Genomic DNA, 17794 nt, shown 5'->3' with positions numbered 1-17794 from the left:
CTTGAGCACCAACTCTGGGGGAGCCTGGGTTTTGAACTAGGAACCTTCCTTTTCCTAAAGTACCATGCATAGTAGTACATAAGGACCGCAGGAGGGTGAGAGACATTTCCTCCGTTTGATCCGGTCTGACTCCCACTACGTAATACTCCGGACGATTTAGATCCGTATACGGACCCTTACGTACAGCATCCAACTGGACGGACTCAACGTACAAGATGTATCCGTAGCAAGAAGTACCCACGGCCACCGATGTCAAACATAGGCGCAGTAGTGATGAAAATTAATTTAACTATGCTCTATGACAGCGGTTCACAAACTGTGTGTCCCAATATAAATATATTCTCCTCGACTCCTCGACTCCACACACACGCACGCACGCACGCACGCACGCACGCACGCACGCACGCACGCACGCACGCACGCACGCACGCACGCACGCACGCACGCACACACACACACACACACACACACACACACACACACACACACACACACACACACACACACACCCCACATCACAGTCATCAGCACAGACGTTGTGTTGGACAGTGAGGCACACAAGTCACAAGAAGAGATGATTTAGCTCAGCGGCTCATTTATTACTTGGGAATTATGTTCAATATATGAGCGGGTGTGTAGACCTACGTGTGTTTTGTTATAATTACTCCGGGTCGGCATCCATGTGGTTAAATTTGTACCCTCGCGGAGTTGCATTTACCGCGATAAAGTGGCCGACAGACAGCAGAACCAGTCGAGACTGTTACCACGTAATATAGACCTACCAAACATCACAGTGGGTCAAACAAATCTATGGTTCTACATATTTTGGCTAAATGCTTCGGTTTTTAGTTTTTACATGTGTGTGGCAGAACCACCATGTGGCACGTGGCCCCAACGAGAGCAGTATTGGAGCGGAGAGCGGGTTGGCACATAAATAACGTAGAGAGGAACTATGCATGTCAACAGATTTACCGTACGTACTTTCTCACCCAAAACGTACACAAAATCAAGCATACGTAACTATAAGTGGCCCTTAAGCTGCCACTCTACCTGAGACACTGTCATTTTCGGGTATTTCGCCTGAGACAATTTCTCACAGATCTTAAGTTGTTCCTTGGGGTCATATTAGCCAAGAACAGTTTAGATATTCTCTCCTAAATTAAGGCATACATATCTTAACCAGGTCCTAGAGTCAGACTAAAGCTCACAACATGACTTGGTGATACACATTTTTAGATAGATAAAAAACAAACGTATACAAAAGTATTCTTATTATACAACTATCCTGCACTAATGCATTTCAGACTACGGTTGATTTAATTAACTTTCATAATCCTGCATTTGAAATCCAGAATCAGAAAAGAATCTTCTCTATTTCCCCTCAAACAACAAACAACCACTATTTTACTTTAGTGCAGGGGTTCCCAAACTTTTTTGGCTCAGGGCACCCCTATACATATTGTTTTCCTCTGAGGCATCCCTACATATATTCATAATTTTCACTCTCATATTTGTATCTGCATGGTACCGTATATCTCCAAATAAGTTGTTTTGAATGATTAAAAAAATCACAGCCCTAGACCGCGCCAATGCAACTCCTTACAACAGCCAGTGAGGATAATGGTTGCAAGTAGTTGCATGCAACAGTTTTGTTGCAAGGAGTTGCGACTAGTTGCATTAGTGTGGACTGGCCTTAAAAGAAGTTCACACCAAGCAAGCTGTGAACTCTGTCATCCATTTAAGTTAGAATGTTTCTTTTTGTTATTTTATAATTATCTTTAGCTATAAAAAATAATGGCAGTATAATAGCAACGGCATGAATCTACCCAAAGAGGGCAATTCTTTCAACATACTGTAATATGCTGCATTCAAGTTCAGGAGAGTTTGAACAAGGCAATTCTCTTGAATTTTGCCTTCAGGTATGGCATGGAAAGAGGGCATTTGCATTTTTTACACCACAGTAAAAACTGCATTCATGGTCTGGAGAGGGCACTTTTTACAGACGGATAAAAGGGCAGGGGTTCAAGCCCCCTTTGATGTCTATGTGTGCACGTGCCTGACACACGCACGCACACACGCACGCACACACACACACACACAGTTGCAATGTTGTACCTCGGAGACGTCGTTGTACCACCCAAGGGCCATGGGTTTTCTTTCATTTTCGCCAAGGGCTCTGGGTTTCTCCTTCTCTTTCTCCTTGCTCTCCATCTCTATTACCACTTCCTGGTAACTCATCTCCTCTTCTTCTGTGTCTCTGGAACGTCCAACTCCCTCTCTCCTTCTCTCCTCCTCCTAGAACGACACACATCATCATTGTTTTTAAGACCTAAACGTGTCTACAGTATATTAGTTATGTCAAGATAGTGTCTCCATATAGTTTCTATATCTGTGGTTCTCAAATCCTTTCGTGCAACGACCCCCAAAATGATTATATGTATTTGCCTGCGGACCGGGCTTTGGCTTGTTTTTTTGTTTTTTACACCGGTTTAGAGTAATAAAGAGCAACAACACAGAGGCAGAGCTGACAACAGATATCAGCCAGTCAGAAACTTGAGAACTGTGAGAAACTCTCTCCATCCGGGCCAAAATACCCCAAAATGACCACGCCCTTTTAAAAATGACCACAACTTCCAAAATGGCTCTATCTTCTAAACTATTGGAGCTACAAATTTTGTTGCTCAATATGTTCAGAATACTAATCTTTAAGGGGACATATAAGTGTGTAACATTTCTAATTTCTTACAACTTATTATTGTAATTAACTTGTTAAAATATGGCCACTATACCTAAATGTATCATGACATCATTATGATACATTATTGCATGTATTAGTCCTTGGGCCAAGACTCCACATTTGACATATCGGTACCACCTGGGATTCCTATACCGGTACATCCCTAGATTAAGTTGATGTCCCTCCAAAGGTGATGTCCCATTATACTAAATTACACAAAAAAAAACATTAAATGAACACTAACTCTCACATTTAATGTAAAAAAATAAATAGAAAACACTGGTAACATGTAGTTTCATGTATTACTCATAGAATCAATTAAATAACCACAACGTAGTAAAGTTATCCTGTAAGCCAGATAGGCACTTTTTGTCTTATACATGCAATGCTCATTGCCATATTCTGACTCCTCTGGAAGAAACGTATATGAATTGTCACATTCCTTAAGTTGACACGGTCCACAGATATTAGTACATTTCTTCTACATGTGTAGCAGATGTGAATGACCTTCATGAGACCGTCTAGACCAGAACAACATTCAGGTTTCAGTCCCAGTTCATGGTTACCATACCTTCTTCTTTTCCCATCGAGATCATAATGGTAAATGGACTGCATCTATATAGCGCTTTACAATCTACTTAACATTAAAACATTTACTCACACACTGATGGAGGAGGAAACCATGCAAGGCACCCTGCTCACCGGGTGCAATTAGAGGTTCAGTGTCTTGCTCAAGGACACTTGAGCACCAACTCTGGGGGAGCCTGGGTTTTGAACTAGGAACCTTCCTTTTCCTAAAGTACCATGCATAGTAGTACATAAGGACCGCAGGAGGGTGAGAGACATTTCCTCCGTTTGATCCGGTCTGACTCCCACTACGTAATACTCCGGACGATTTAGATCCGTATACGGACCCTTACGTACAGCACCCAACTGGACGGACTCAACGTACAAGATGTATCCGTAGCAAGAAGTACCCACGGCCACCGAAGTCAAACATAGGCGCAGTAGTGATGAAAATTAATTTAACTATGCTCTATGACAGCGGTTCTCAAACTGTGTGTCCCAATATAAATATATTCTCCTCGACTCCTCTCACACACACACACACACACACACACACACACACACACACACACACACACACACACACACACACACACACACACACACACACACACACACACACACACACACACACACACACACACACACACACACACACACACACACACACACACACACACACACACACACACACACACACACACACACCACATCACAGTCATCAGCACAGACGTTGTGTTGGACAGTGAGGCACACAAGTCACAAGAAGAGATGATTTAGCTCAGCGGCTCATTTATTACTTGGGAATTATGTTCAATATATGAGCGGGTGTGTAGACCTACGTGTGTTTTGTTATAATTACTCCGGGTCGGCATCCATGTGGTTAAATTTGTACCCTCGCGGAGTTGCATTTACCGCGATAAAGTTGCCGACAGACAGCAGAACCAGTCGAGACTGTTACCACGTAATATAGACCTACCAAACATCACAGTGGGTCAAACAAATCTGTGGTTCTACATATTTTGGCTAAATGCTTCGGTTTTTAGTTTTTACATGTGTGTGGCAGAACCACCATGTGGCACGTGGCCCCAACGAGAGCAGTATTGGAGCGGAGAGCGGGTTGGCACCTAAATAACGTAGAGAGGAACTATGCATGTCAACAGATTTACCGTACGTACTTTCTCACCCAAAACGTACACAAAATCAAGCATACGTAACTATAAGTGGCCCTTAAGCTGCCACTCTACCTGAGACACTGTCATTTTCGGGTATTTCGCCTGAGACAATTTCTCACAGATCTTAAGTTGTTCATATTAGCCAAGAACAGTTTAGATATTCTCTCCTAAATTAAGGCATACATATCTTAACCAGGTCCTAGAGTCAGACTAAAGCTCACAACATGACTTGGTGATACACATTTTTAGATAGACAAAAAACAAACGTATACAAAAGTATTCTTATTATACAACTATCCTGCACTAATGCATTTCAGACTACGGTTGATTTAATTAACTTTCATAATCCTGCATTTGAAATCCAGAATCAGAAAAGAATCTTCTCTATTTCCCCTCAAACAACAAACAACCACTATTTTACTTTAGTGCAGGGGTTCCCAAACTTTTTTGGCTCAGGGCACCCCTATACATATTGTTTTCCTCTGAGGCATCCCTACATATATTCATAATTTTCACTCTCATATTTGTATCTGCATGGTACCGTATATCTCCAAATAAGTTGTTTTGAATGATTAAAAAAATCACAGCCCTAGACCGCGCCAATGCAACTCCTTACAACAGCCAGTGAGGATAATGGTTGCAAGTAGTTGCATGCAACAGTTTTGTTGCAAGGAGTTGCGACTAGTTGCATTAGTGTGGACTGGCCTTAAAAGAAGTTCACACCAAGCAAGCTGTGAACTCTGTCATCCATTTAAGTTAGAATGTTTCTTTTTGTTATTTTATAATTATCTTTAGCTATAAAAAATAATGGCAGTATAATAGCAGTTATGAACTCGACACCGTGGTATGCATTAATGGTTATTGAACCCATCCCTAATAGCCATTTTGGTTAGAACTGAAAATAACTTTGTACTTCTAGTTTAGAATTATACAGAATAGACCCAGGGTCTATCCGTCACCCACTTTGAAAACCCCTGCTTTAGTGGACACGCACACCCACCCACCCACACACACACACACACGCTCACACACATAACACATGCATTGAAAAATGATTACCTTTCTGTGCCTCTTCTGTTGTCAGTCTGACTCTGCACTGCAGTGAACACTGGTTTTATACTGGTTCTCAAGGTGAGGCACGGGCCCCAGGGCCAGCCAGGGGGTTGGTCTGGTTGGACCTGCCCTGCCCACACACACACACACACACACACACACACACACACACACACACACACACACACACACACACACACACACACACACACACACACACACAAAATCATTTAAATTAAAATGGGAAAAGGTGGGTTTTGAGGAAGGGTAGGGTAGGGGGAGCGGGGAGGGGCTGCAACTTAAATAAATTCCATGTATTACCTGCTCCACCCTGAGGGTAGTCAATACAATAGTTTAGTGAAAACGAGCGATACCAGCATTTTTGCTGCCGATGAGGGCATGTGAAAACACCCAAAAAACAAAACTCCCGGCAAGTTATGCTAATTATAATTAGTTATTTTGCAGGAAAAAATCCGGAATTGCAATGAAAACATGCCTTAGGACATGACTAGGCCCATTCCCACAAAAAAATATCTTTCTCCATTGAAAGTGGATGAGAGTGGACTACCATCCACTTGAATTGAGAAAGGAATTTTCTTAAAGGAATGGGCCTTTTAAAAAATTATGCACTTAATTTATAAGAGAATATCTCAACTGTTCTTGGCTAATATGACCCCAAGGAACATTTTAAAGGACAACTCTGACATAACATCTAGGCTTATTTTCCTACTTATATTGATCCCAAATGACTGTCCATTGGGTCTATAAGTCAGAAATGCCCCTGTTGTCCATTTTTTTCCCTGGTAGAAAATGTTACGGCAGTACATTTATGTAACTATATATACATTTGTACAATTATATTTCACATTATAATGTGGTCTAAATATGTTTCATTGGATGCCATTTCATGCACACTTGCGCACACCCACACCCACACACATCTTATATAGTGACTCCAGGAAATTACCAGAAACCTGAGTGGTCACTCTAATGAGAGTGACCACATGCCTGCACCCAGGCTCATAAGAAGCTGTTAGACTGGTTTAACACAGACACTGCATCACCCTGAGGAACGGGGGGACACGTGCACTTACTTGCTTGCTTAACTTGTTTGACCACGACCACCACTCCCTGCTCACTTTCTGTTTCCTTGTATTTTATGTATTGTATGTTGTGAAATGACCAATGTAGTACGAAATGAGAATGTTGTATTATTAGAATTAATGGTAAACTAACGTGTATTTAATAATGCTATTGTTACAGTGATGCAGGCAATGACAATGTCATTGTAGTAGATCCAATGCATTAGAGGATTAATGGGAAAAGATAAGAGTAGTTATTTACCTGTGGCCAGAGGTGTTTCAAGTGTGAGGGTGCGTGATCTTGTCTGGTGGCTGGCCTCATGATGCTGAGCTGAGAAGAGAAGGTAGTTTTGCAATGTAAATATTAAAGTTAGAAGTAGTGATGGACTGTACATATGTCACCTATGGAAGAGAGTTAATGTGGTAATCAGGGGCGTCACAAGGGGTAGGAAAGTGGGACTGAGTTAATAGGGCCCAAGGTGGAGGGGCCTTCATTATTTTATACTTTAGCTATTGAAAAATAACAGATATACAAGCTCACAGTGCGGCACCGAGTGCCGCACTGCGAGCTTGTAGATCTGCTATTTTTGAAAAGTCGTGAAAATGTGTGCAAATCTTTGAATATATGTATTTTTTAAGCGAACATTTGTAACTCAAATTTTGCTTCTGGGGGGTCCCTGGAACTAAATATTTTGAGATGGGGGTCCGTGGCCAGATACATATAATTTTTATAATTTACCCACAGTATTTCATTCTGAGGTAGTAATCTTCAGCCTTATCTTAAACAAGCACTTTTTATGAGAAATAGACAGGTCAATAGGCCTATATGAAAGAATAGCACTAAACCTCCCTAAACATTGATATGAAAGGGTTTCACTTGATTCTGGTACCTTTAGGCATGCTTGAGAACATCCCAAAAATCCAGGAAAATATATTTACCATAAGGCATAATTTTCAAGATAAGGACCCAGGATGGCTGCCGGGAGCTTAAAGTGGCTACATCTAACATATAATTTTCCAAATGTCTGTCTGTCTGTCTGTCTGAGTGAGTGTCTGTCAGCGTTTCTCCTCGGTGGCTGGAGCAATTGATCTGAAATCGCATCACCATTAGCATATGAACACACCTGACATAACTGTGAAGCCCGTTTGTCACTTTCACAAATCGTATGCTGTATATTAGCATTTTTATGGTGTATCTATATCTATTCTGCATCTAGCTTGAGGCATATCTATTCTGCATCTATGAGGCAGGGGGGTCGGTTGTCTGGTCCTGTTACAGATTTTGCAAGCACCAGTTAAAGTTACTTTCCATCCCTCATATACTGTGTGCACAGTGCACACCCCATAACCCACACACTGCTGAGTGAGTGTCTGTCTGTCTGAGTGTCTGTCACAGCGTGACAGACACTGGGGGGGGGGGTGGTTGTCTGGCCCTGTTACAGATTTTGTCCAAAAATCATGCAGATCGGTACACAGTATCTCTGTAGCCATTAAACGAAACGGGTATTTCTTACATTGATGCTCCTACATATTATCATGCAAGCACCAGTTAAAGTTACTTTCCATCCCTCATACTGTGTGCACAGTGCACATCCCATAACCCACACACTGCACATCATTTCGGAGCTCATATCTTTGAACGGGTAAGGACTAAGTGAGTGTCTGTCTGTCTGTCTGAGTGTCTGAGTGTCTGTCACAGCGTTTCTCCTCAGTGGCTGGAGCAATTGATCTGAAATCGCATCACCATAAGCATATGAACACACCTGACATAACTGTGAAGCCCGTTTGTCACTTTCACAAATCGTATGCTGTATATTAGCATTTTTATGGTGTATCTACTATCTATTCTTCATCTAGCATGAGGCATATCTATTCTGCATCTAGCATGAGGCAACATGTTTAACCAGCTGTGTGTGTGTGTGTGTGTGTGTGTGTGTGTGTGTGTGTGTGTGTGTGTGTGTGTGTGTGTGTGTGTGTGTGTGTGTGTGTGTGTGTGTGTGTGTGTGTGTGTGTGTGTGTGTGTGTGTGTGTGTGTGTGTGTGTGTGTGTGTGTGTGTGTGTGTGTGGGTGGGGCGGGCGGGGGGGGGGGGGGGGGGGGGGGGGGGTTTGTCTGGCCCTGTTACAGATGTTGTCCAAAAATCATGCAGATCGGTACACAGTATCTCTGTAGCCATTAAATGAAACGGGTATTTCTACATTGATGCTCCTACATATTATCATGCAAGCACCAGTTTAAGTTATACTTTCCATCCCTCATATACTGTGTGCACAGTGCACATCCCATAACCCACACACTGCACATCATTTCGGAGTTCATATCTTTGAACGGGTAAGGGCTAGTCTAAATTATTATTCAACCTAGAAAGGTGGTTTTGGTGTTTAACCCAAGGTTTTGGGGTTCAAGGAATGTGACTGAATCAGTGAAATTAACACCAGTTAATCATTTATTGCCTGCAAGATTGTGTCCCTCCCAAGGTGATGCAGTTGCAGTGTTGTTCTGACTCCTCTGGAAGAAACTTATACGGATTGTCACATTCCTTAAGAAGTTGACATGGTCCAAACTTGTTTTATTTGTTGGCCTTCCTGCCCTGGAATGTGGCCTTTGTGCCCTCAAAAAATGGACAACACCAGAGGCCAAGTGGTCTTGCACTAACATGACGAAATTCCAGGCCTTCTATCTAATCATGGGGCGGCAGTAATGTTCTCAAGCATGCCTAAAGGTACCAGAATCAAAAACCTTCTGTATCAATGTTTAGGGAGGTTTAGTGGTATTCTTTCATATAGGCATATTGACCTGTCTTTTTCTAATAAAAAGTGCTAAGGCTGAAATACTTAAAGGAGCTATAGTCAACTTTTTCATTGTAGGGCCGACACTTTGTTTGCATCCTAGTCTATAGACTAGAATGTAAACAAAGTGTCGGTCTGACAATGGCCAAAATGACTATTTTATCATTATTTTACGCTTTTTGTGGTAATTTCTGAATAGAAACACATATATGAAGCTTATTTTTTTATAAGATATTTTCGAAACATTATTATTTTAGCATACGTTTTTCAAGAAAAAGATGACTAGCTCCTTTAACACTTACTGACAAAAATACTTGCCAAAGTACTATCCATCTAAGTGGAAACTAATACTACAAGCCGACAAGGCAAAAGTTATATGTACATTGGGAGCTTTCCTAAAGAACACCTTGCTCTTGTTTAAATAATGTGTCATGCCTGCTTTTCTGCTACGTCTGTTTGAATATTATTGTAATGTTTGTTATGTTTTGTATACTATTTATGTATATAATGTGCTGTGCTCCATACCATGTGATCATGGTCGTAAGCTAAATAAATAATGATGATGATGATGAAAATGACCACCTCAGACTGAAATACTGTGGGTAAATTATAAATTTCCTGAATCCTTAGGGTCATGTAGGCCTAATTCTAGTTCTTGTGATTTGTGTCTCTGGTGTTTTTTGATGCCACAGAACTAAAATAAAATATATGGTTTAGGCGGAAATTGTGGGAAAACTTGAGTTATTAAAGTTTTGAAGAGCTCCAGTGACCACTGTACTTATCATACATAGTCACAAAAGGGCTTGAATTAAAGCTCAAAGTGTCCCCTTAAAAATAATACCAAACATATAATATAAAACTTTGCAATATGTCCTGAACATGAGCCAATACGAAGATATGCATGAATGAAAATCCGCCTATAGAGGAAAATAACAAAAGGGCAAAAAATATAAAAAGCTACCCCTATGGAAAGTCTATCATATTTTTATTTACTTATATTGACCCTAAAAACTATTTAGTATAGGTGAGGTTTTGCCACCTCAGCGGTACCGATATCTCGTCCAGCCCAAGGACTATTAGAAGGATTTGAAATATTCAAAGATTTTCATGATTTAAAAAAAATAGCAGATCTACAAGCTCGCTGTGAACTTGTATATCTGCTATTTTTCAATAGTTAAAGCACAGGGGCCCCACAGTGAATCCTTGTACCCGGGGCCCAGAATTTGGTGCGACACCCCTGGTGGTAATGCTATTGTGGCATTAATGTAGTCATGGAGAATGTTATTCTAGTAGTACAATGTGTTACAGGGTAGGAAAAGAGGAAAGAGGAAAAGATGAGTAGCCTAGTTACCGGTACCTGTAGTTTGAGGCGTTTCCAATGACTAGGTCGGTGTCATTGTCTGGCACATGTCCTCACGTCGCTGAGCTGAGAAGCGAAAATAGTATGTATGTTGTAAACTACAGATAAAGATACATGTAATATATATGTCTGACAATGTGATATTTGTATTGAGGCAGTAATTAGGTAAAGAGGAAAAGATGTGTAGCCTAGTTACCTGTAGCTTGAGGTATTTCCAATGAGCAGGTCGGTGTGACTGTATAGCACATGTCCTCACGTTGCTGAGCTGAGAAGTGAAAATAGTTGTAATGTATGTTGTGAACTACAGACAATACATGTAATATATAGAATGTATCTGACAATGTGATATTTGTATCGAGGCAGTGATTAAAAACGTGTGTCATAGATACAATGCCTTACGGGTTAATAGGCTAACACGCATAGCTACCTGTGGCTGCAGGCTGTTCCATTGACTTGGCGTGTCTTTTTCTGAGGCGATCTTTCTCGTGGCTGTGCGCAGCTGAAAGATTATAGATAGGAAAGTATTTCTTATTAGTGTGTTGTTGCATGTTTGTTATGGTTTGTATGTTATTACACCGACACATAAAGAGCAACATTGGCAGGGGAGATATGACATGTACTGTGCAAAACATGAAGCAGTGACTATATGACTATGATCAGGAGATAAGCGACCGTCAGGTCACATGTATACACAAATAGGCCTGTACGTGTGTACCGCTTTGCGTGATTTTAGGGCAAAATCTGTAGGAGCAGTGTCCAAAAAATGTGTTTTGCAAAAATCTGCCTGATGATGGTGCTAAATGGGACAGATCCATGTTGATGACATGACTGTAGACATACTGTGTACCGCTTTGCATGATTTCAGGGCAAAATGTGTAGGAACAGTGTCCACAAATGTGTTTTGAAAAAATCGGCCTGATGGTGGTGTTAAATGGGACAGATCCATTTTGATGACACGACTCTAGACATACTGTATACTGCTTTGCGTGCTTTTAGGGCAAAATGTGTAGGAGCAGTGTCCAACAATGTTTTTTTGCGAGAATCGGCTTCATGGTGGCGCTAGAAGTGGGCCATGTGAGAAATATGGAGGTTGTGGTTTGGCAGCCAAGGAGTGTGTGTGCAAAGTTTGGCATGGATAGGGGCAACGGTGGCGGAGATATGAATAGGGGAAAAGTTTGACGTGACGGACAGTATGGGGATGTATGCGCTTGCTCCATATAGTTTTTTAATACCCGTTGGAAGATGATACATCAAAAAACGCACCCGGTGAAAGCATGTGTGAGAGAGAGAAAGAGAGAGAGAGAGAGAGAGAGAGAGAGAGAGAGAGAGAGAGAGAGACCATGCACATTCCTAACTATGAGAGATAGGGTGTGTGTGTGTGTGTGTGTGTGTGTGTGTGTGTGTGTGTGTGTGTGTGTGTGTGTGTGTGTGTGTGTCTGTGTGTGTGTGTGTGTGTGTGTGTGTGTGTGTGTGTGTGTGTGTGTGTGTGTGTGTGTGTGTGTGTGTGTGTGTGTGTGTGTGTGTGTGTGTGTGGGACTACAGATCCCATGGCCTGGAGGAACGGACTGCAGTAGATTAGAGTTTATCATGATTGATTATGTATGACGTTATAGAGTAGATCATGTATTCATTGATTATATTAATATCTAGGTCTGTATGATGATACTAATACCTGATAGTTAGGAGTCGAGAAGTCTTCAGTGGGCCTCAGTAACTATTGTTTTGGTAAAGGCTATCTTGTTATGGTACAGCTCGTTCCAGAGGCGTTGAAGCCACACAGTATAACTCTAGTGTTTGACCATTCTTCTTGGCAGAACTCTTTTGCACTGTCCAGAGTGATAATTGTACTTCTGTCCATGATATTATGTTATATAAACTTGACCACACCACCACCTAATATAATTGTCTCCTCATTTTCTCATGATTATTGATTGATCTGAATTCCAGGACCGTAACCCTGACAACAGGCTGTAGAGTTGAACAGAAGTGGAAGAAAACGCTAATAAAATGCTTTCATTTGGGAGAATTAAATTCGGGCTCCGTCACCGTTGGTATAATGCTAATGGCCAATACCATGTGAACTTTGGGATCAGTTGCTGAATCGAGTGAATAGATAAACGTGGATAAGCGTGAGCGTTAGAGCGTGAGTTAGAGCGTTAGAGCGTGAGTGAGTTTGCTCGTTTAATGGTTAGATTTTGATGGCAATACTTTTGTACTTTTACTCAAGGTAACAATTAATTAAGTGACAATTGAGTACATTTTGCTGCAAAATCGTGACCTATAGAAAATGGTGGCATGTGCGATTTATTGTTATTGTTTTATATAATGTTTTATATATATATATATATATATATATATATATATATATATATATATATATATATATATATATATATATATATATATATATATATATATATATATAATATATATATATATAAATATAAAAGATCTCTTGGTGATTATTGGTGGTTGAGTTCTTTTTTGTTTATTGCTTCTGACACATGCTATTGGGCAATGATCGTTGATGCCTTGCTCAAAAACACCAGCAGAAGTAATTTTATTCTCTCGATTACAGAGAATCAAATCAATCAAAGTAGATCTACAGACATCTTTCTTATTTGGCCTGTAAAATCCTTAAGGTTATTGCCGATATATTTTAATTTGTCAGACACTGGAGTCTGCCAATTTAAGTTAAATTCACACACAATAAGAATTTCTGAGTTAAGAGAGTTCACGTTCACAGCAGCACGGTTGTTACGATGTGGCGTGTGTCTCACGGCGCAAAGCTCTGGCGTCAGAAAGTGTCAGCTTTTTAGATGGATCAACGATTAAGATAAACAGAGAGAACATAGAATTTAGGATCAACAGATACCATCTCACAGCTGCTTATCTGATCATCCCATCTCCAGAGCACTCTGTCACTGTGTCACTGAGGTCTTGGAGCGCAAAGGGCCTAAGTGACATTTTCTTTTTTTTCACAGGACAGTTTTTCATTGATTGTAATAATTAAACTACAAACAACATTAATAAAGTATAATTTTAAATATATTCATTGAAGCCTAATCTGTATTAAAGTATAGATTGATTAAACATATTTCTTTTTATTAAATAATTACAATCAATGGAAAGATGTCCTGTGAAAAAAACGAAAATGTCACTTAGGCCCTTTGCGCTCCAAGCCCTCGCACAGAGGTCTTCAGATCAGGAGACAGACACAAAAAATGCAACCAAAATTCTTTCAGTCTGTAGCGCCCAGACTCTGGAATGCCCTTCCGCGTGGCCTAAGAGACGCAGAGTCTGTGGATTTTTAAGAACCAGCTAAAACACTGCTGTTTCAACATGCTTTTGGGGAAAGTTATTGAGCTTGTATCTGCTGCTGTTTTTGTTTCTGAGATGCATTGTACAATTCTGTGTTTTGTTCTGTTACTTATCATTTGAATGTTTTTATTTTTGTCTTTGCTTTTACTGTTGTAGCCTATGTCAAGCACTTTGTGAGTTATCTCTGTGAAAAGTGCTATACAAATAAAATGTACATACTTACTCTATTTAAGTAGATCAGAGTGGATCAAAAACTACATATTCTTATTTCTTACTATTAGGTCCATATTCTTAAGGTTAGGTAAGAATGAACAAGCACATTTTATGTAAGTGTGACTGGACATACAGCTGCGGTCATCTCACCCTATTCGTGGCAAGGGTTTAGGTTAAAGTCTTAAAGACGTGGTCAGTTTGAGGAAGATAAGCCCTGTAATAAATGACAGATTCTAAAACGGCTAGTTCCATTCCTTGATTCTGATTGGCTGGTTGCTGTGGTATATGAGACTATAACCCATCTTTAATCAGTTTATATCAAACCCAGGTGCGTTATTTCTTTCCACAGTGTTCCACAGTGCACCAATTATCTGCACCTGTGTTGTGTCTGCAGCCTGGCCGGGAAATACTTTCTTGCAGAGCAGACCTTATTGTGTATTATTAGTGAAATAGAACAGTTTTAATTGGTACATGTCTATGATTTTCATGTTGCAATATTGTGACCGTTTTAGAAAAGCAATAAGCCACGTGCTGAGGCTTGTGGTTACCGGGGTATTATACACCGGCTGAGAGGGTCGGAAACACAGTTCCGGGAACCGGACCAGTCTTCCTACGGAGATGGGGACGCAGCGGACCACCACACTAATGAAGAACATCAGCTGACCTACAAGCATGTACCAATCAATCAATCAACCTTTGTCACATACAATTTAAAAACAAGTTTTAAAAAGCAGTGAAATGTATTCAGGTTAGCTCAGAGATAGTAATCAATAAAAAGACAATAGGACTAGACTAGGAACAATAGGACTAGACTACCTCGCAGGCTCTACACCAGTTCCTGTGATGATGCCACGCTTCAACCTCACCGACGCGGTGATGATATGATAGTGTTAAAGGACAAAAAAGAAAGAAAAAAGGGGGGATAGGACAGACTTCAGTGAAGACTTCTGAGGACGATGGACAGCTAGTCCAGTAAAAAATAAGGCTGAGGTTGGACAAAATTTTATTATTTCGTTTTTCAACTGATTCTTACAGGAAATTAGGTCTACTAGCCAGGATAAAAAATCTACCCTAATCTGCTCACTGCAAATACCCACAGTGGCCAAATCAAGTTGGGCTCCCATCGACTTTCTATACAGGAGGAAAATACCCAGAAAAAGATCTGCTTTAAGTAGGATGTGAGGGGTCTTACTAGGGGTTTGACATGATGCTGAATCCATTGCAAGCATTTGTTTTGCACAAAAAGTGTTTGCACTGAGTGTATTTTTTCCCTAGATTTACTAGACTAAGCAGTGGCTATAACAGCATCAAGGGAGGCCACTGTGCAATGTGGGCCTCTCCAACTCCTTTTGCTCGGGCTGAATCAGGGGCCCAGCATGTCCCTGCACAGGAGACAGAACTCAACTCTGCTTGTAAGTGAGAACAATGACATTTGCGGACATTGGCGAAAAGACTTTGCAACAGCATTATCGAAGAAGAGATGAACAATTCAAGACCAGATGGATGGGTTAACATGTTTGCTGTACATTATAGGTTATACTGTATTTTTGTGATGATTGTGATTTCCCTATTGGCAGCAATTGGCAATATAGTGTTGTGAAGGAGGTTCTTTTCACTCTCTGGTCTCTTGGTTTTATTGTGGATTTTGAGTTTCTCTGCTTTTTTATGGCGTGGAGGTTTTGATGAACATGGTGACTAGAAAGGGTGGAAGGTCCCTCAAGAGTACATGTGTCATTGTGGTGTTGTGTCTATGATGTTTATTATTTTTGGCATTTTAGCTCAAGAGTTTAAGGAAGAACAGAGGGATCCTGCACACCGACTGAAAAAGAATGATGCATTAGCCTAGATATGATGTAGATCATGATGTGAGGTAAATCACCTGTCCTTGTGACAATGTAAATCTTGATGTCTGTATGTATGTTGATCTATCTTTCATACTGTTTTTGTTCCACTATTTTTCTGGTGTTGAGACATAGTGTTTATGTCTCAAAGGGAGGATTTGAAGTTGATCAAAGTGGATCAAAAACGACATATTCTTACTATTAGGTCCATATTCTTAAGGTTAGGTAAGCATGAACAAGCACATCTTGACCATGATGCTGAGCTGAGAAGAGAAGGTAGTTTTGCAATGTAAATATTAAAGTTAGAAGTAGTGATGGACTGTACATATGTCACCTATGGAAGAGAGTTAATGTGGTAATCAGGGGCGTCACAAGGGGTAGGAAAGTGGGACTGAGTTAATAGGGCCCAAGGTGGAGGGGCCTTCATTATTTTATACTTTAGCTATTGAAAAATAACAGATATACAAGCTCACAGTGCGGCACCGAGTGCCGCACTGCGAGCTTGTAGATCTGCTATTTTTGAAAAGTCGTGAAAATGTGTGCAAATCTTTGAATATATGTATTTTTTAAGCGAACATTTGTAACTCAAATTTTGCTTCTGGGGGGTCCCTGGAACTAAATATTTTGAGATGGGGGTCCGTGGCCAGATACATATAATTTTTATAATTTACCCACAGTATTTCATTCTGAGGTAGTAATCTTCAGCCTTATCTTAAACAAGCACTTTTTATGAGAAATAGACAGGTCAATAGGCCTATATGAAAGAATAGCACTAAACCTCCCTAAACATTGATATGAAAGGGTTTCACTTGATTCTGGTACCTTTAGGCATGCTTGAGAACATCCCAAAAATCCAGGAAAATATATTTACCATAAGGCATAATTTTCAAGATAAGGACCCAGGATGGCTGCCGGGAGCTTAAAGTGGCTACATCTAACATATCATTTTCCAAATGTCTGTCTGTCTGTCTGTCTGTCTGTCTGTCTGTCTGTCTGTCTGTCTGTCTGTCTGTCTGTCTGTCTGAGTGAGTGTCTGTCTGTCTGTCTGTCTGAGTGTCTGTCACAGCGTTTCTCCTCGGTGGCTGGAGCAATTGATCTGAAATCGCATCACCATTAGCATATGAACACACCTGACATAACTGTGAAGCCCGTTTGTCACTTTCACAAATCGTATGCTGTATATTAGCATTTTTATGGTGTATCTATATCTATTCTGCATCTAGCTTGAGGCATATCTATTCTGCATCTATGAGGCAGGGGGGTCGGTTGTCTGGTCCTGTTACAGATTTTGCAAGCACCAGTTAAAGTTACTTTCCATCCCTCATATACTGTGTGCACAGTGCACACCCCATAACCCACACACTGCTGAGTGAGTGTCTGTCTGTCTGAGTGTCTGTCACAGCGTGACAGACACTGGGGGGGGTGGTTGTCTGGCCCTGTTACAGATTTTGTCCAAAAATCATGCAGATCGGTACACAGTATCTCTGTAGCCATTAAACGAAACGGGTATTTCTTACATTGATGCTCCTACATATTATCATGCAAGCACCAGTTAAAGTTACTTTCCATCCCTCATACTGTGTGCACAGTGCACATCCCATAACCCACACACTGCACATCATTTCGGAGCTCATATCTTTGAACGGGTAAGGACTAGT

The 17794-nt window shown here is 40.7% G+C and overlaps 1 protein-coding gene across 1 annotated transcript in view; it reads right to left on the bottom strand.

The window, feature by feature from the left end:
* LOC308295431 (transient receptor potential cation channel subfamily M member 5-like) overlaps window positions 1–17794 on the bottom strand; it is a gene marked incomplete at both ends in the record, with an annotated part of 79121 nt that overhangs the window by 34375 nt on the left and 26952 nt on the right. Inside the window, one exon of the mRNA XM_080738485.1 lies at window positions 2116–2295. Within this exon, the coding sequence (XP_080594611.1) occupies window positions 2116–2295 (180 nt within the window). The remainder of the gene's footprint in view (window positions 1–2115; window positions 2296–17794) is intronic.

Source organism: Nannobrachium achirus (assembly GCF_963921795.1).
Source record: "Nannobrachium achirus genome assembly, chromosome: 12".
In the NCBI taxonomy this organism is placed as follows: Eukaryota; Metazoa; Chordata; class Actinopteri; order Myctophiformes; family Myctophidae; genus Nannobrachium; species Nannobrachium achirus.
Note: the sequence above shows the minus strand (reverse complement) of the source record. Positions and strands in the feature narration are given on the sequence as shown.